At 29.9% G+C, this 20,298-nt stretch overlaps 2 protein-coding genes and 1 long non-coding RNA gene across 3 annotated transcripts; all 3 read left to right on the top strand.

Annotated features, from left to right (window-relative positions):
- The first annotated feature begins 572 nt into the window (after positions 1-572).
- LOC101507605 (pectinesterase inhibitor 4-like) lies at positions 573-1,441 on the top strand. The gene has a single exon (XM_004499609.4). It carries the CDS (start codon positions 631-633, stop codon positions 1,291-1,293), a length of 663 nt encoding a protein of 220 aa, XP_004499666.1. The 5' UTR covers positions 573-630; the 3' UTR covers positions 1,294-1,441.
- Positions 1,442-9,016: 7,575 nt separating this feature from the next.
- LOC101504378 (pectinesterase inhibitor 4-like) lies at positions 9,017-9,827 on the top strand. Its single transcript, XM_004499600.4, has one exon. It carries the CDS (start codon positions 9,047-9,049, stop codon positions 9,707-9,709), a length of 663 nt encoding a protein of 220 aa, XP_004499657.1. The 5' UTR covers positions 9,017-9,046; the 3' UTR covers positions 9,710-9,827.
- Positions 9,828-13,048: 3,221 nt separating this feature from the next.
- LOC140920211 (uncharacterized) lies at positions 13,049-13,695 on the top strand. Its single transcript, XR_012162914.1, has 2 exons — positions 13,049-13,176; positions 13,343-13,695. It is a non-coding gene; the product is annotated as an uncharacterized lncRNA (long non-coding RNA).
- Positions 13,696-20,298: the final 6,603 nt, after the last annotated feature.

The raw sequence follows: 20,298 nt of genomic DNA, 5'->3' as shown, positions 1-20,298 counted from the left end.
AAACTGACGACTTTTAGAATATGAAGCAAAAACTGTAATTAATCCTTTAAAATTTAAAAAAAATTAAGGAATCAAAATTAAGTATTTAGAAGTAGATGGACCAAAATGTAAAAAATATTAAAATAGAAGGATCATGAATGCAATTAAATCAATAATTTTTTTCCCATAATAAAGACTTGCATACACTTTTTTCTTGTAATAAAGTCAATAATTTTTTTTCTTCTGCATAATAAGGACCAAAGTTTACACCTTTTTCTTGTAATAAAGAAGGGAAGTAGTATATCATTTAAAAAAGATAAAGTATTTGAGATATGGGTTTATATGAGATAAAAATATTAATAATTTTGTTTTGCTTATTAGTTAATGTATATATTTTTTAAAACTAAAATAATGATTTTCGAATCTCAATGGAAGTCAAATGCAGGCCTGAAAATTCACTAAAGACAATTCATAGCATTCTCTCTTTCTTAACTATTTGATTTTTTACTATCTAGTATGGAGGAAGACGTGCCTTAAAATATTCATTTAATACACCTATAAAATCATGAAGCATAAAGTCATTGAGAGAGGACAAAAACTCACACACAATTAGAAGAAGAAAAAGATAGAAGAGGATCCAAGATCTAAGACATGGAAGCCAAAACATTTGCAAGTTCTTCTAACCATGTTTTCACATTTGCAATCTTCATCTTGCTAGCAATTTCAAGCATTACTTTAGCATGTGATGATAATTCTAAATACACTTCCAATACCCTCTCAAATTCCACCAAAGCCAATGATAATGAAACCAACCCCCAATTTAGAACCTATATAAAAAAATCATGCAATTCAACCACTTACCCTTATATATGCTACAAATCTTTATCTCGATATGCTTCAATAATTGAAGCAGATCCGATAAAGTTGTGCAACGTCACTCTCTCGGTCGCTTTAAAAGCGGCTCAAAGTGCATCCTCAACCGTATTAAAACTTCTAAAAAGCGGTGACATTTACTGGTCAAACTCCGAAGAAGAAGTTGTGCAAGACTGCTTTAGCAATTTGAAGGACTCTATAGAACAATTGCAAGACTCACTTCATGCAATGAAAAATTTGGATGGTAAATTTGATAAAGAATTTCAACTTAGTAACATAAAGACTTGGGTTAGTTCTGCTATCACTAATGATCAAACTTGCTATGATGGGTTTGATGAGATGAATGTGGACTCCACACTTAGGGATAAAATTAGAAGCAGAGTTTTGAATGTGGCTAGGAAGACTAGCAATGCTTTGTATTTCATCAACAATAACTATTAAATGAGGTTATAAGTTTATTAATTGAGGCTTTTCTTTCCTTTCCTTTTTATTTTATTTTATGTTCTTTTAATTTTCTTTTCGTTTTGAAAAGGTTTCTTTTGGGTTTGGTATGTTATTTATGTTCATATAATATGAATATAATTTGATTTGTTTGTGATTAAGTTTTTATATAAAAAGTTAGAAGAATTTAATTTGTATACAGTGACATGTTTTTACATATGCGTTCAATCAAATCATTTCATGATTTTTTTAAAGTTAATTTTTAAAATATTTTTATAAATATTAATTTGATATATTTTAATTAGATGTATGTGTAATTTTTTTTTCACTTTATCCATGCATAAAAATTAATTTGACATATGTTTGCTTGATGTATGGTGCTTTTATAAGAATTCCAATGGTACGAGTATTTAGTTACCAAGAGGTAAGAGCTAGATATTAAAATTTATGCGATTTCTAATTCTAAGCATACATGGGAACAAAGGGGTCCTATATTGCACGAATAAATTAATTTTGAAGGAATTAAGTGTGTAATAAGAAAAGTAGACAAAAAATTATGAAAAAAAAAAGTAAAAATGTTGGATTATTTTTATTTTGGCCCGTTTTGATTTTAGTGGGTGGGGAGAATTAGATGCAAAGGTATAAAAGAACTTTAATTATTAAACAAGAAGAGTTTAGAGTATCAACATTGACAAGTTAATTGCAAGATAGCAATTTGTATTATATTATGAAAGATAGTGACGATATTAAGATAATAACGGTGACTTTCTTTTGAAATTATTGATCCAACATTTTTTTTTAAGTTTTAGCCTTCTATAATAATCGTTTCATGGTCAATCTTGCTTTGTGATTTATTGGTTGACAAGATTTTTCAAATTCAATTCGTTGATAACGCAACAATCAGTTCAATGTTTTGAACCAATTCTCAAATGCTAGCTTTCAATTTCACTTTTTCCATTCATCCATACAAAAAATTGAAGTGAAGAAGAAACAAACATTTGCAATTTTGTACTAATATTGTATTTGAAACCCTGACCCTAATTTACGTAAGAGTGTAGTTTATTAGAAAAGAAGAATGAAACATTTTGAATTAATTTTAGGGTTTTTTTGGAGAAGAAGAATAAAACATTTGAGATTAATTTTAGATTAAAAAAGATTATACTTTAATTATATTAGGGGTTTATGTTTAGGTTAAAAAAAATTATATTTTAATTATATTTAAGTTTAACGGCGTTATAGTTTTTGTAATATAATTGGGATAGAAAGGATATTTTAAAATGAAATTATATTTGTAGAAATATAAATGAAACAAAAAAAACTTACGATGACCAAAATCAAAAAAATATTATAATTATAATGACCAAAAATATATTTAAATATAGTATATATTTTCGCACTATTTGAGACATCAATGTTACCTTCAATGTCCTCTGTGCTAGCTGACACCACACAACCACATTGAAGATTTGGTGTTTCGTTTGTGTTATGTTTGTGGACAAATGAGTGAATGACTAAATTAGTTTTTAAAATTGTTAAGTCATACATTTATATTAATTGAAGAGTAGTTTATGATATACTCCATGTAATCCTTAATATAAAAGGAAATAAAAACCCCAATACCAACTAGTTTATTTAATGTTATAGAACTAAAATGTTATTTCAAATATACCCCTAACATTAACTTAAATGTTCTATGCAAACTATATGATTTCTCATAAACATATATTTCACATTAAATAGGAGTATAAAATCAATTCTAGCAATCAATGTACTTTGAAACTGAAAGAGTAGAAATTTTGGACAAATTTTATGGACAAAACAGGTTTCGTCCAAAATATTATTTAAATTTCAAATAGATTCGGGACAGGTTCAAGAAAAATTAAGAATTTAATTTGTATTCTAAAATTCGTTTCAATTTCTTTTAAAGTTGTTGCCTCAATTTACACGAAAAATATTTCACATCAAATTTTAGAAAGATTAGAGACAAAATAAACTCATTAAAATTGTTATTGAGCATATGTCTGAACTGCATCACAACATTTGAGATCAATTTCAGATGGAATAGTTATCAAATAAAGTGTTTTATGATTTTTTTTAAAGTTAATTTTTAAAATATCTCTATAAATATTAATTTGACATACTTTATATAGATATATGTGTAAAAAAAATTTACTTTATCCATGCATAAAAAGTAATTTGACATATATTTGCTTAATGTATGGTGCTTTTATCAGAATTCCAATGATACGACTATCTAGTTACCAAGAGGTAAGAGCTAGATATTAAAATTTATGTGATTTCTAATTCAGCATACATGGGAACAAAGGGTTCCTATATTGCACGAAGAAATTAATTTTGAAGGAATTAAGTGTGTAATAAGAAAGTAAACAAAAAATTATGAAAAAAAAAGTAAAAGTTTTGGATCATTTTTATTTTGGACCGTTTTTATTTTAGTGGGTGGAGAGGATTAGATGCATATGTATGAAAAAACTTTAATTATTAAAAAATTAGAGTTTAATACAAAAGTATGAAATATCTTTACACCCGCATTTAATAGAAATGTTAAATTATTTCATATCATCATATTAAAGTGGATGGAGTAGAGTGATTTAGTGAAATATAAAGTTATTATTAATTGATATTATGAAATATATTCTATTTTCTTTAAAAAATTAAAAAGAAATTAATTTTATTATTTATTTTAACTCTCTTTGGATCAACTAATACAAATGAAATTTGTTTAGGTTAACCAATTTGGAGATGTAGATATTAATTTAAAATCTATTCAAATGGGTTTTAGATATGCCAAAAAATTTACAAATTAATTTTGACAAATTAAAATCTATGACAATTGCAAATCGAACTCAAATTATGACAACTCCGTTTAAATGAGTTTTAGATATGCCAAAAAATTTACAAATTTCTGAAGTTGGCTAGTAGGTGGGATGGACGTAGTGGGGGATTTAGGATTAGAGGTAGGATAGTTAATTTTACTCCAAGTGACTTATGTCATAGAAATGCTTGCACAATTTCCATTTGTGGCTTCAATTCTTTTACACCATAACTGCTCTTAATATATGAATGTTTCTTTTTAATATTTTTCTTCCACCTTGTTAAGATATACTTCTCTCACACATTTTTAACTCTCTCTTGAGTACACACAAATAACACATGGCAACACAAAATACCTTTAAATTCAAACAACGAACATTCACAGTTGATATCATTATTTTCTCGATTAAACACAACTTTTCAAGATTTGTGTTTGTATTTGTGTTTAATAGTGTATTTCAATATCGTTCCTCTTCCTATTAAATAGGAGTATAAAATGAATTCTAGCAATCAATGCACTTTGAAACTCTAAGCCTATAAACTTTGGACACATTTTATGGACAAAACAAGTTTCGTCCAAAATATTATTTAAATTTCAAATAGATTTGGGACATGTTCAAAAAAATTAAAGAATTTAATTTTGTACTCTAAAATTCGTCTCGATTTCTTCTAAAGTTGTTGTCCAATTTACACGAAAAATATTTCACATCAAATTTTAAACGGATTAGGAACAAAATAAGGGTTTTTTTTTTAAATAACCATTTTTTCAAAAAATATTACCAAAATACTTCTTTTTAAATTTATATATTAAACTATCCATTTTTTCTTTAAATTTACAAGTCATCATTTGGAATGGAGACTTCCTTAAGGAAGTCCAAATTCTAAATGACGACATCTCAAAGGATTTCAAAAAAAAAAAATTCAATTTTTATTAAAATTACAAAAATAATATATAGTTACGATAAAATTTTAAATTACATAATTTATTCATAAAAAACATCACAAATTTTATTTTTAAGTGGACAAAGAAAGGACTAAAACAATGTCGATGAAAGCATGAGCCGTTCGTTACTTTTGTAAATGTTGGAGAGGACCACAAAATAAAACATTAGAGGGTTCGCTAGTTTCTGTCTCGCCGTTTTCTTCGGGATTGACAATCCTCAGATAAGTTTCTTGGCCTAGGTACCACCTGTCTAGGTTTTCGGCTCGCAGGTTCCATGTTCCGACATTGTCGAGAGATACTAGTATTGTTTCAACACTACTCATATTACCCAACATGATCCTTGACATTCACCTTGAGCGACCTACTAATTAATAACAACATTTTCATCAATTTTTCAACATGAGCCAATGTAGACACGAACCATTCACATAGAGATAAGGTTCTACAATAAAATGGAGTTGTGATTTTTGAAAGGCATAGAATATGTATGTTTCCAAATGTTCCACTTAAAAATACATTTGACTATTCTCAATAAGCAAGATCTTCAAAAACAACATTGTTTCAACCATTGTGTTGGTAGAGAAGAACCGAAAAGTCAATAGAGAATAGTGGTGGTTTGTTTTTGTTAATTATTGTTGTTAATTATTATTTCAACACTATCCATATTACCCAACATGATCCTTGACATTCACCATGAGCGACCTGCTATTTGATAACAACAACATCTTCATCATTTTTTCAACATGAACCAATGTAGACAAAACCATTCATAGAGATAAGGTTATACATTAAAATGGAGTTGTGATTTTTGAAAGGAATAGAATATGTATGTTCCCAAATGTTCCACTTAAAAATACATTTGACTATTCTCAATAGTCAAGATCATCGAAAACAACATTGTTTCAACCATTTTGTTGGTAGAGAAGAAATGTTAATTATACACTGTGACACCCTAAATCCAAATTGAAATTGAAGGTAAAATGCGTTAGTTTTAAAAGAGATTTGCAGCGGTTCCAAAATAGAGTATACAAATTTTAAATAGAACTATAAGGTTCAGGACGTCACACTCACACTTACACAAAATGCTTGCATAAAAATTTTCAATAAAAAAAAAATTAATATCGAATATAGTTGATGTTTATTTAATAAATATTTTTGATATAAAAGCAAGTTCTAAACTTATATGCAATTAATTTCTACCTCCGAATAACCGATAAAAATAACACAGTTGGTCAATCAAATTTACAAAAATCTAAATTGTTCATAACTCAACAAAATACGAAAAATTACTCCCACACAATATCACCTATTCAGAGCATGGATCCCCAATCGATAACCTGAAATAATTGCGTTCTCGCAAGCGCCAAACACAAACAACGAGGGGTGAGCTTTGAAAACATGTAATAGTGTAAAATAACTGAGAAGAACACGTAAAAAAATATTAAACACCGTATCATATCAAATCACAACAACAAGAATAATCAAAGTAAAACATTGATACAATCCACAACATCAAGTAAACAGCCGCGACAATGGTGGAAACCCATTTTTTAAAATGTAACGGTTGGCGATTTCGAACATAGGTAACGAAAGAGGGTGTTTCGTGGAGTCCAAATATGGTCTTGGTTTTCGTTGGTGATAGCCATGGTGCCCGGAATCTTGATCAAAAGGTGGAGGTTTGATTTTTGACAAAGAGAAATAAGACGTTTCACAACGATCACGAATGTGGTCTCAATTTTGTAAGGCATCCACCGTAATGATCGAGGTTGACGAAAAAGAGAAAGAGGGGAACGGTTGTGGCGGTGCTTACACGAAGAAGAAGAAGGAAACGCGTTCCGTGTATTTGTTCTCATTCTTTTTTTTTTTCTTTAATATTATTATTATTATTATTATTATTATTATTATTATTAATTAATTAATTAATTAATTAAATTTTACTCTTGCATGGAGGCCTAATCCATAAAACACATATTTCTCATTTTTTTTTTATTTTTTTATTTATTCTTAAACACAATTTAATTTCTAAAATATTACTAATATTTCAAACCTAATATTTTATAAAATAAAGTAATTAATTTTTTTTTAAATACATTAATAATTAAGATTCTCATATTCAAAATAATCACTATAATTATACTTATATTTTTCAAATACTCACATTAAAATACTATCATTATTAGAGTATATTTGAAATTATAAAATAAATAAATATAATATCAAATTATTTATCTACAATAATATTTAATTAAAAATAATAATTTTATTATAAAATTTGGGGTGTTACATACACTCTCTCACACTTTCTGTTAAACACACTCTCATTTGTTGGACCACTTTTATTTTTTTTCCAACTCATTACCTGTTGACCGGTTAAACCACTTAGGGTATTTTGTTTCAACACTACCCATATTATCCAATATGATCCTTGACATTCACCATGAGCGACCCGCTAATTAATAACAACAACTTATTCATCATTTTTTCAATATGAGTCAATGTAGACACAAACCATTCACATAGAGATGAAGTTCTACAATTAAATGGAGTTGTGATTTTTGAAAGGCAAAAAATATGTATGTTCCCAAATGTTCCACTTAAAAATACATTTGACTATTCTTAATAGTCAAGATCCTCGGAAACAACATTGTATCAACCATTGTGTTGGTAGAGAAGAACTGAAAAGTGAGTAGAGAATAGTGGTGGTTTGTTTTTGTTAATGATTGTTTCAACACTACCCATATTATCTAACATGATCCTTGACATTTACCATGAGCAACCTGTTAATTAATAACAACAACATCTTCATCATTTGTTCAACATGAACCAATGTAGACACAAACCATTCACATAGAGATAAGGTTCTACAATAAAATGGAGTTGTGATTTTTGAAAGGCATAAAATATATATGTTCTTAAATGTTCCACTTAAAAATACATTTGACTATTTTCAATAGTCTATATCCTCAGAAAAAACGTTGTTTCAACCATTGTGTATATTGGTTTGCTGTTTTTTTGTGTGTTTCCTCTGTTTCATTTTATGCGCTGCATATTGGTTTTCCTTATATTTTACTTGTATTTTTTTTAATAGAATGTTTTACTTTTTTCTTCTAGTTTTTCTACTTTCTTTCTTGGTGTTTTTACTTATTTTAATTGGGTTTTTGACCGAGTTTTTTTGGTTTTTTTTTCTAGTATTTGAAAAATAACTTTTCTAGTTATTATATTTTTTAGTTGGTTTTTATGGAATTTTTCTAGTTTTTTTGGGTTTTTTTACAGATATTTTGCATGTAATTTTTCTGGTATTTTATTGTTTTTTTTTTCTTCATATTTTTTGCAATTTTTTAATATTTAAATAATATTTATTCTATAAATTTATTTATATATTTAAATATAAATTTATTTGGTAACAACTTAGTAAATTAATAAATGCCTAGATATTTAAATTGTGCTACATCAACCGAATGCAAAAATAATAAGTTTAATTTAAGAAATTAAAAAATTGTGAATTAAAATTATTGATTTAATAATAGAAGGATCAAAATTTAAAAATTATTAAATTAAGATAATTAAAACTACAACTAAACCAATAATTTTTTTCTCCATAATAAGAACCAAAGTTTACACCTTTTTCTTGTAATAAAGAAGGGAAGCAGTATATCATTTAAAAAAGATATAGTATTTGAGATATTGGTTTATATGAGATAAAAATATTAATAATTTTGTTTTGCTTATTAGTTAATGTATATATTTTTTAAAACTAAAATAATGTCTCTCGAATCTCAATGAAAGTCAAAAGCAGGCCCGAAAATTCACTAGCACAATTCATAGCATCCTCTCTTTCTTAACTAATTTAGTTTTTACTATCTATTATGGAGAAAGATGTGCCTTAAAATATTCATTTAATAAACCTATAAACTCATGAAACATAAAGTCATTTAGAGAGAACAAAAACTCACACATAAATAGAAGAAGATCTAAGACATGGGAGCCAAAACAATTGCAAGTTCTTCCAACCATGTTTTCACATTTGCAATCTTCATCTTGCTAGCAATTTCAAGCATTACTTTAGCATATGATGATAATTCTAAATACACTTCAGATACTCTCTCAAATTCCACCAAAACCAATGAAAACGAAACGAATACCGAATTTACAACCTATATAACAAAATCATGCAATTCAACCACGTACCCTTCTATATGCCACAAATCTTTATCTCGATATGCTTCAAAAATTGAAGCAGATCCAGTAAAACTGTGCAACATCGCTTTGTCAGTTGCCTTAAAAGCGGCTCATAATGCATCCGCAACTATATCAAAACATCTAAAGAGTGGTGACACTAATTTGTCAACCACCGTAGAAAAAGTTTTGCAAGATTGCTCTAGCAATTTCGAGGAATCTATAGAACAATTGCAAGACTCAATTGATGCAATGAAAAATTTGGATGGTGTATCTGATAAAGAATTTCAAATTAGTAACATAAAGACTTGGGTTAGTTCTGCCATCACTAATGATCAAACTTGCTATGATGAGTTTGATGAGATGAATGTGGACACCACACTTAGGGATCAAATTAGAAGCAGAGTTTTGAATGTGGTTATGAAGACTAGTAATGCTTTGTATTTCATCAACCATACCTATTAAATGAGGGTATAAGTTTATTAATTGAGGCTTTTCTTTTCTTTTCATTTTATTTTCTTTTAACTTTCTTTTCTTTTTGAAAAGGTTTCTTTTGGGTTTGGTATGTTAATTTTGATGGAATTAAGTGTGTAATAAGAAAGTAAACTAAAAATTGTGGACAAAAAGTAAAAAATTATGGATATTTTTCATTTTGGCATGTTTTAATTTTTGTGGTGGGGAGGATTAGATGTAGAGGTATGAAAAAGCTTTTATTGTTAAAAAGAAGAGTTTAATGTAGAGATATGAAATGAAAAGGCTACAAGTCAAGATTCTGAAATTATTATTTTTTCTCCACAAAACTAAAAAGAAATTATTTTTTAAATTCCGAAATGAAATTTTTTATTGACATACAAAAAATTATGGACACTAGACAAGCACAGGCCCAAGTCAAGATTTTTTTACCATATTATTGATTTCACAACACTAACTTAATGATTGAGCTTTTTAAGACAGAGGTAGTCACAACCATCCCAAAATTTTAAATAAATTTAAAAAAAATACTATTACTTATATTTATTTATATATATGAGACATTTTGTTTATAAACCTAAAGTTCCTAACAATTTTTTTAAGAAATACTAATACCTTTAATTCATTTTATTCGAGGCATTTGAGTTATAATTTTGTCAATAAACATTGATGTAATTGATATATTTTATAGAACAAATCAGAGGCAAATATTTAATTATGTGGATGATTCAAAAATAAATTTATATTTGGATGTCATGTACCCAATTCTAAAATTACTTTTCTAATTCAATTAAATATTCTTTATTGTCTTATCTAATTCAAAAATTACTATTCTAATTCCATTAGACATTTCTATTTATCTTCTCTATATTTGTGGAGATTAGCATAGAAAAGTGTTCTAAAATTAAATGTAAAATTTAGATCGACGTATAATTTAGAGGAAACTTTTACATATGATTGAAATGAATGTAGAGAGATAGTTAATTTTGTAAAAAAAAAATATTTATGTTAAAAAATTGAAAAATAAATAATTATTAATTATGATAAAGCTGTGAAAACAAATTATATATATCTATAGGATAATTGTGGTTTAATATATGTTAATCGGTGATGAATTTCGATTAGACATGACGTGACATATGTGAATAAATATGCTAATTAATATCGATATTATGATATATGTTGTTGTAATTTTGGAATTTATAATCGGTGTATTTTATGAGTATAATTGTTTTTATGAACTAAATTGTAACTATTGGGTATCATTGTCGAGATATATGTTTGAGTCTTATTTGTGAAGGTGATATGCTATTTGTGCATATTTTCTTGTTACATGAATTAATCTAATCAAATAGCATGTATGATGTTGAGTGTATTCTATAGATGATGTAGATTGTATTCTATAGATTGATATGTGTAGATCCTCGTTGCATTTCATATGTGTATATGGATAAAATTTATTTTATCAATTGTATTTTTTTTATTAAGCTCTATTTTTAATGTTAGCAAATGACATCCGAAATCTTTAATACGACCCTGGACCAAATACATAAATTTTTATAAACCAAATATATTCCAGATGTCTATTATAACAAAAACCTAAAGAATAATTTATAAAAATATTATAAAAACAACTATTATAACTATAAAATAAAATAAATTTTCCAAGTTAAATGCTAACTAATTTTTAATTATTGGCTTAATTGCAGTTTTGGGCCCCTTATTTTAGCTAAATTGCGAAAGTAGTCCCTCCATTTTGTTTCTCTCCAGTTTTGGTCCCTCAAACATAATTTTGGTCCAAAATTTGATGAAATTTCATTTTTTTTTTTGCATTTATTTAAGTAATACAATGTCTCAAGATCTCATTTGCAACAATTGTACTTGAAATCTATGATCATAAATGGTGTAGTACGACTTTAAAAAATGAAATTTCATCAAGTTTTGGACCAAAATTCTGTTTTGGGGACCAAAACTGAGGAGAAACAAAATGGGAGGACTACATTCGCGATTCAGCTAAAATAGGGGGGTCAAAACTGCAATTAAGCCTTAATAAATTTACAACTTATAATTTTTATATATATTTATAAATTTGCAACTTATAATTCTTATATATATGCAATATAATATTATACTTTTTATTTATCCATTAAAACTTTAAAAGTTCGGTCACCCAATATTTTAGCCGCCTAAATATTTATTTTTCTAAAAAAGAGATCAAGAATTACTAGTTATCTACCGGTCTTGAGATCAACTCCATCTTATCTTATTTCGTCTTTATTGAACTCGTAACCAATCGGATTTGATCACCAATCAGATCTAATCAGCTTAAGAGACATATTAGAGTCTAACCTTGATGTAAACGTGAATTATAAACGTCAAAGAACATGTTTTCAGTGCTTCCTCAAATAAAATTTGATGATCACTCTTTTAATATCCACCGTTTCAAAAAATATATGTAACCTCGTTGATAGTAACTTCAATATCTGTATACAAACTCATACCATATTTGTGTCCACACTTTGAATATAATAAATAACAAAATGTCATTATTATTTTAATATGTTGAACATAATTAATATTCCAAAAAAAAAAAAATTAAACAACTCTAAATCTTTTAATATTTTAAATATCATTAATATTCCAAAAAAATTAAATAACTCTAGATCCGAATCATAAAATATTACAAAATAAATTATATAACTATAATATTCTTTGATGATGCATTCATATATGTACATGTGTCATATTTATTACAAAAAAGTGTGTCGGTGACGTGCTTTGGAAAATTGCTGTTATGTTACATCCAATTCCTATACCTTCAAACAAAAATGTGAATAGAAAATTTTCTATATAGAAAAAACCAACATAGACAAGAGAAAAAGAAACTACTGAAATAGTGAAGGAAAAATAAAATCCTATTAGACAATAATATAAAGTGTTTTACTTTTACAATGCCACTACGCCAAAAATAACATTTAACAGCGCCCATTTTACAGCGCTTGCTAAACACAAGCGCTGTTGTAATTATATTTTAAAAATAACGGAACCTATTACAGCGCTTTTGATGCAAAGCGCTGTAAAACAAGCGCTGTAGTAGGTCATATAACGTTTGCGCATCACGTTATAAGGCTTTTACGGCGCTTGTCAAAAAAGCGCTGTAAAAGGAAGCGCTTTCGCGAATCAGTTACAGCGCTTTTTCCACAAGCGCTGTAAAACACATGCGCTTTCATTGAATTTAACTACCTATTACAGCGCGTTTTTCACAAGCGCTGTAAAACACATGCGCTTTCATTGAATTTAACTACCTATTACAGCGCGTTTTTCACAAGCGCTGTAAAATACATCTTTCAAATAATTATATACGTTGGAAACCCTCATATCCTCTACATCTTTCAAATAATTATATACGTTGGGAACCCTAATATCCTCTACGTACTGTGCGGCCATCTACGTTGTCTAAGGTATTTTTTACACATGATCTGTTATGTTTTGAAATTGTCAAAAATTGTCAAAAACTCATACCACATGATCTGTTCTGTTTTGAAATTGTTAGTTGATATTGGTTTCTTTTTGAAACTTGTTGATATGTTTTGAAAGCTTATTATTTTTGTTACTGCATTTATATAGGTGGTATAATATGGATAGGAAATGGATTTCAGCCAATCGATTGTCAAAAGAGTATGAAATTGGAGTGAAGGAGTTTGTTGAGTTTGCAGTGAAGAATGCAAAAGATCCAAATAGAGTAGTTTGTCCTTGTTTAAAATGTTGTTTTGGAAAACGTGTTAGAGAAGATGAATTAGAAGGACATCTAGTATGTAATGGAATTGATCAAAGCTACACATGTTGGATAAGACATGGTGAGAAAAAAAAAAAGGAAACATTAATTTTGAGAATAGTTCGACATATGCTTCAACTGACTTCGATACAGATACATATGAGCCGGACCGAGTTGATGAGATTGCAAAAGCAGTTGAAGAAGATCTTCGAGATTGTCCTAAAATGTTTGAAAGTTTGTTGAGTGATGCAGAGAAAGAATTATATAATGGTTGTACTAAATTCACAAGACTGTCAGCGATATTAAAGTTGTACAACTTAAAAGCGAGTAATGGATGGTCTGATAAAAGCTTTACGGAATTATTAACACTCATAAAAGATATGTTGCCAGATGATAATGAACTTCCCAGTCGAACCTACGAGGCTAAACGGATTTTGTGTTCTATTGGAATGAGTTACGAAAGGATTCATGCGTGTCCTAACGATTGCATTTTATTTCGAAACGAATATGAACTACTTAAGGCGTGTCCGAAATGCAATGTCTCTCGATATAAGAAGAAAGAATCTACTCCAGCAAAAGTCGTGTGGTATTTTCCTATAATACCAAGATTTAGGCGCATGTATCGCAGTGAAGAAGATTCAAAACACTTGACATGGCATGCAGATGAAAGAATTAGAGATGGAATGTTTCGACACCCTGCAGATTCCCCACAATGGGCAAAAATTGATCACGAGTATCCTGAATTCGGGATAGAGTCAAGAAATCTAAGACTTGCACTTTCTACTGATGGAATGAATCCACATGGTCTTCAAAGCATCTCACATAGCACGTGGCCTGTGATTTTGGTAATATATAACCTACCTCCATGGTTATGTATGAAGCGTAAGTTTATGATGTTGTCTCTGTTAATTTCTGGACCCAAACAACCGGGGAATGATATCGACGTATACTTGACTCCTCTAATCGAAAATTTAAAAAGTATGTGGGAGACAGGTGTGGAAGTTTATGATGGGTATAAGAAAGAATGTTTCAATTTAAGGGTTATGTTGTTCGGCATAATTAATGATTTTCCAGCATATGGTAATTTATCAGGATATAGCATTAAAGGTCAGTGTGCATGTCCTATATGTGAAGAGAGTACAAATTGGATGCGGTTGAAACATTGTAAGAAGAATGTGTTTCTTGGACATCGTAGATTTTTACCTTATAGTCATCAGTATCGTGGGTGGAGAAATGCATTCAATGGAAAATCAGAGGAAGGTAAAGCTCCTTTAGCACCGACTGGATATCAAATACTTGAAAAAGTACAAGGTTTGACCAATAAATTTGGCAAACCTTTTGCGGGAGAGCTGGTGAAAACTGGGTGGAAGAAAAAGTCAATTTTCTTTGAATTGCCATATTGGAAGTCATTGTATGTAAGACATTTCCTCGATGTGATGCATATTGAAAAAAATGTATTTGAAAGTGTTATTGGTACGTTACTCAATGTTCCAGGAAAGTCTAAAGATGGCGTCAATGCAAGATTGGACTTGGTCGATATGGGAATAAGAAATGAACTGGCTCCAGTAAAGAAAGGAAATCGCACATATCTACCTCCAGCCGCTCATACTCTATCTAGAAAGGAAAAAATTGTTTTATGTAAATTTCTACACGAAGTTAAAGTTCCAGAAGGATACTCTTCGAACATTAAAAATTTGGTTTGTATGAAAGACCTCAAGTTAAAAGGTTTGAAGACCCATGATTGTCATATTATAATGGAGCATTTGCTACCAATAGGTATACGTTCCATTTTACCTGAAAAAGTTCGACTAGCCTTAACTAGATTATGTTTCTTCTTCAGGGAAATTTGTAGTAAAGTGATCGACCCTCAGAAATTACCGACATTGCAGAGGGAAATTGTTGTTACTTTGTGTGAGCTTGAAATGTATTTCCCACCATCGTTTTTTGATATAATGGTTCACCTTACTGTTCATCTGGTTAAGGAGACACAACTTTGTGGGCCAGCTTATATGAGATGGATGTATCCGATAGAACGATATATGAAAATATTAAAAGGGTACGTAAAAAGTAGAAGTCGACCAGAAGGTTGTATTGCTGAACGATACATTGTTGAAGAGGCTGCTGAATTTTGTACTGAATATCTGTCCAATGTTGAATCCATAGGGCTTCCCATGTCTCGTCATTCGGGAAGACTATCAGGAGAAGGGATAACTGGAAGGAGACTACTGACTATATCAAGGACAGAATGGGAGCAGGCACAATTGTATGTTCTGCACAATGATGATGAGGTTCAACCGTATGTTACAATACACATTGATCAGTTATCTCGTTTGAACATGAATAGGAATCAAAATTGGATAACTCGAGAGCACAATCGAAGTTTTGTAACATGGTTAAAAAATCACATAATGTCAAAATTTGATATAGACCCCGGATCAATTTCAAATAGATTGAGGTGGCTAGCAAATGGTCCGAGCTTACATGTCTTTTCTTACACTGGTTATGTTATTAACGGCTACACATTTTATACCAAAGAACAAGATGATCAGACCACTATGCAAAATAGTGGAGTCACTCTCGTAGCTGAAGCGATGCATGTCTCAAGTGCAAAAGACAAAAACCCAATATATGCAAATCTATCATATTTTGGGGTTATCGAGCGCATATGGGAGTTAGACTACACAATGTTTCGTGTTCCCATATTTGGTTGCAAGTGGGTCGATAATAATAATGGCGTTCGGATTGATGAGTCAGGATTCTTGCTTGTCGATTTTAATAGGGTGGGATACAAAGACGAGCCTTTTATTTTAGCGTCGCAAGCTCAACAAGTGTTTTATGTCACTGATCCTTCTAATGATAAATGGTCTGTTGTCCTATCGACCAATAAAATAAGTGATGATAACAATAATGATGAAGATGTTGGTAATGATCTTTTATTTGCAACATCACAACAACCACATGAAATTGATTCAACTGATGATGGTTTATATCTTAGAGATGATCATGATGAGGGAATTTGGATTAATCCATCGTTTCGTATTGTAAATGGACAAACAAATGTGAATGTCACCAGGAAAAGAAGAAGGGCATCTTAATGTATATATATGTTTAATTGTTTTATATAAGCTATGCATGTAATCTGAACTGTGTTATTGTAAATATGCATGTAATCTGAATTGAGTGTTTTATACTAAGTTCTGATTAATTTATTTTCTGATTAATTTATTTTCTGCTTATATTTAGCTTGATTTGAGTGTTTTATACCAAGTTCATGTAACAATGAGTGTTTTATATTTAGCTTGATTTACATGAACTGAACTGAATATAAATTAGTAATTTACATGAACTGAACTGAACTGAATAGAGAGATTCTCTTTTGCTCAGTGCATATATATATATAGATTCTTCAGAATACTCATTTCTAATAATTCATCATCTCCTAAAGTATTGTGATAAAGACAATGATAACAATATTTTTAATCCAATAAACAATGATAAAAATGTTTTTAATGTCATCCCAACCCAAATAAACCAAACACAAAAATAAAATAAAGAGACATTTTACAGCGCTTATCTTAAAAAGCGCTGTAAAAGATCCTTTTAAAAATAAAATAATGAGTGTTTTATACCTTTTACAGCGCTTTTCACACAAAGCGCTGTAAACGACTCTTTTGAAAGTGAGTAAAAAAGACATTTTACAGCGCTTATTTGACAAAGCGCTGTAAAAAAGCTTTAAAAATAATATTCATCAGACACCTAATTTCTTCAAACACCTTGTACGCATCATGGGAATCCAAAAAACATCAGACACAAACCCATTTCTTCAAACACCTTGTACGCATCATGGGAATCCAAAAAACATCAGACACAAACCCATTTCTTCAAACACCTTGTACGCATCATGGGAATCCCCAAAAACACCAGACACAAACCCATTTTTCGCAACATGGCAATGATCCTGAATACCAATTAAGTTTCGATTTAAGAAGGAAAGAGAATGTAAAGAGATAAAAAGGGTGTTGAGGTGGAGATTGAATTGTGAAAGAGTAAGCTTTGATGTTTGTGAAGAAGATGCATAAAAGGAGAAGAGTTTGGTGAAGAGGAAGGGATTTTTGTGGTGACCAGTTACTACTATGTGGGTTTTGCATGCATGTTGAGCTTGTTTAAAAAATAACATAACATAACAAAACACAAAAACAATAAGGCCTTTTACAGCGCTTATTTGGAAAAAGCGCTGTAAAAGAGCCTTTTAAAATTAACATAAAGAGACATTTTAGAGCGCTTATGTGGAAAAGCGCTGTAAAAGGCTTTAAAAAACATTCATATAACATAATAACACACGGAGGTCTTTTACAGCGCTTATTTGGGAAAAGCGCTGTAAAAGAGCCTCTTAAAATTAACATAAAGAGACATTTTAGAGCGCTTATGTGTAAAAGCGCTGTAAAAGGCATTCAAATAACATAATAACACACGGAGGTCTTTTACAGCGCTTATTTGAAAAAAGCGCTGTAAAAGAGCCTTTTAAAAATTTAACTAAAGAAGCCTTTTAGAGCGCTTATGTGTGAAAGCGCTGTAAAAGGCATTCATATAACATAATAACACACGGAGGTCTTTTACAGCGCTTATTTGAAAAAAGCGCTGTAAAAGAGCCTTTTAAAAATTTAACTAAAGAAGCCTTTTAGAGCGCTTATGTGTGAAAGCGCTGTAAAAGGCATTCATATAACATAATAACACACGGAGGTCTTTTACAGCGCTTATTTGAAAAAAGCGCTGTAAAAGGCATTCAAATAACATAATAACACACGGAGGTCTTTTACAGCGCTTATTTGAAAAAAGCGCTGTAAAAGGCATTCAAATAACATAATAACACACGGAGGTCTTTTACAGCGCTTATTTGAAAAAAGCGCTGTAAAAGAGCCTTTTAAAAATTTAACTAAAGAAGCCTTTTAGAGCGCTTTACAAAATAAGCGCTGTAAAAGGCTTATAAAAAGCGCTGTAAAAGTGTTACGTATATATAACAGTTACCTCTTCAGTTTCCTCTTCATTACGTAACCTTCATCTCAACCTTCATTTCTTCTCTTCTTTTGCAAACCCTATCATCCCGTCCTTTACGAACCTTATTTCCACGATCATCTCCTTCATTTCGAACCTTATTTCCATCCAAGATCATCTCTCCCATTTCACACAATATATTTTCATTGAAATACGTAACCCTCATTACGTATTTCTTCAAACCGTATTTCTGTGAACCATATTTCTGTGAACTTTCTGCAAACCCTCTTTTCTTTGCATTTCGTCTTTCTTCGAACCATCATTATTCAGGTATTGATGTTATTAAATTTTTGTAATCATTAGAATGCATGTTGAGCTTTTTTAAGATATACTGATACATGTTGAGTTTGTTTATAATAATGCATGATCCATGTTGAGCTTGTTGATGTTATACTAAAGTGCATGTTGAACTTGTTGTAGTTAAATGGATACAAACAAAGATTTAGAAGTTCAAAATGAAGAAGTTGGCACCTCTAAGACTTACGAAAAAGAAGTCAAACGTGGTGCAACTATCATGCAAAGGGTGATTAAAGCACGGAGCAGTGGCATTAAATTTGAGGTATACTATATATACTCTGTTTGCTGTGTGTTTTTTTATCTTTTTTTAGGGTTTAGGGCATGTACTTACTATATGAGTTTATTAGGTTGGCTGGAACGAGAGTGGTCAGCCAGTTGACCCCAACAGCTCCATGTTTGTAAGCTACATTGGGGCTGTTGTTCGTCAAAATGTCCCAATAACAATAGACAACTGGAGAGATAAGGCGTTGAAGGATGCCAAAGATATCATCTGGAATGACATTCAAGTAAATATTTTGATCTACTCTTTTGTCATTTATAATTTTTTTTCTGTAAAATACATTACTTATAATTGTTTTCATTGCAGACCACTTTTGTTCTTGATGAGGAACGAAAGTCATATGTTTTGAGAGTTGCTGGGAAAATCCATCGTGGATTTAGATCCCATCTCTCAAATTTCTATCTAAAAGATAGAGAAGGAAACACAAATGCTGAACCTCCAAAGATATATCAACATTATATATCAAAGGATGAATGGAGTGCATTTGTTTCCAAACGTTCTGACCCGGCGTTTGTCGTAAGTGATTAATTTATTAGCATTTGTGTTTTATTATTCATATTCGTAGCGTATTTTAAATTTTTACACAATTGCTATTTTTTTTTTATATAGAATATTAGTAAGGCAAATCGCGAACGGGCAAGCAACCCAAAACACCCATACAAGAAATCACGTATGGGATATGCACGCCTTGAACAAAAAATTGTAAGTAATTAAACATCACTTGTAATTTGTATTATAAACTATAGTGTGTAACTAATTTGTATTATTTTGTTTATGATTTTAACGAATAGAGAAAAGACACCCAAGCCGATCAACCCTTGGGTCGTCATATCTTATGGAAGGAAGCGCGTGTTAACAAAGAAGGAGTGGTTGATAATGAAAATGTCAAGAAAGTTGTAGAACTTTGTGTAAGTATATTATCACTTTAATATTTTTTAATATTGTATTTTAAAAATGCTATTGAACTTATCTTTTTAATGTTACATGTATTTTAGGAAACTATTGAACAAAGTTCTGAAACTCAAGAGGGCAACAAGGATACGTGCAGGGACATTCTTGGGAAAGTGTTTAATGTCCCTGAGTATTCCGGTCGAGTGAGGGGGAAAGGATTTGGCGTAACTCCCAAAAGCTTTTTTCCTCAAGAGAAGCGCCAAAAACCTTCCAACGAGGAAGTATTAG

Source organism: Cicer arietinum, chromosome 5 (genome assembly GCF_000331145.2).
Source record: "Cicer arietinum cultivar CDC Frontier isolate Library 1 chromosome 5, Cicar.CDCFrontier_v2.0, whole genome shotgun sequence".
Taxonomy (NCBI): Eukaryota; Viridiplantae; Streptophyta; class Magnoliopsida; order Fabales; family Fabaceae; genus Cicer; species Cicer arietinum.
This window is presented reverse-complemented; position numbering and strand designations above follow the sequence as displayed.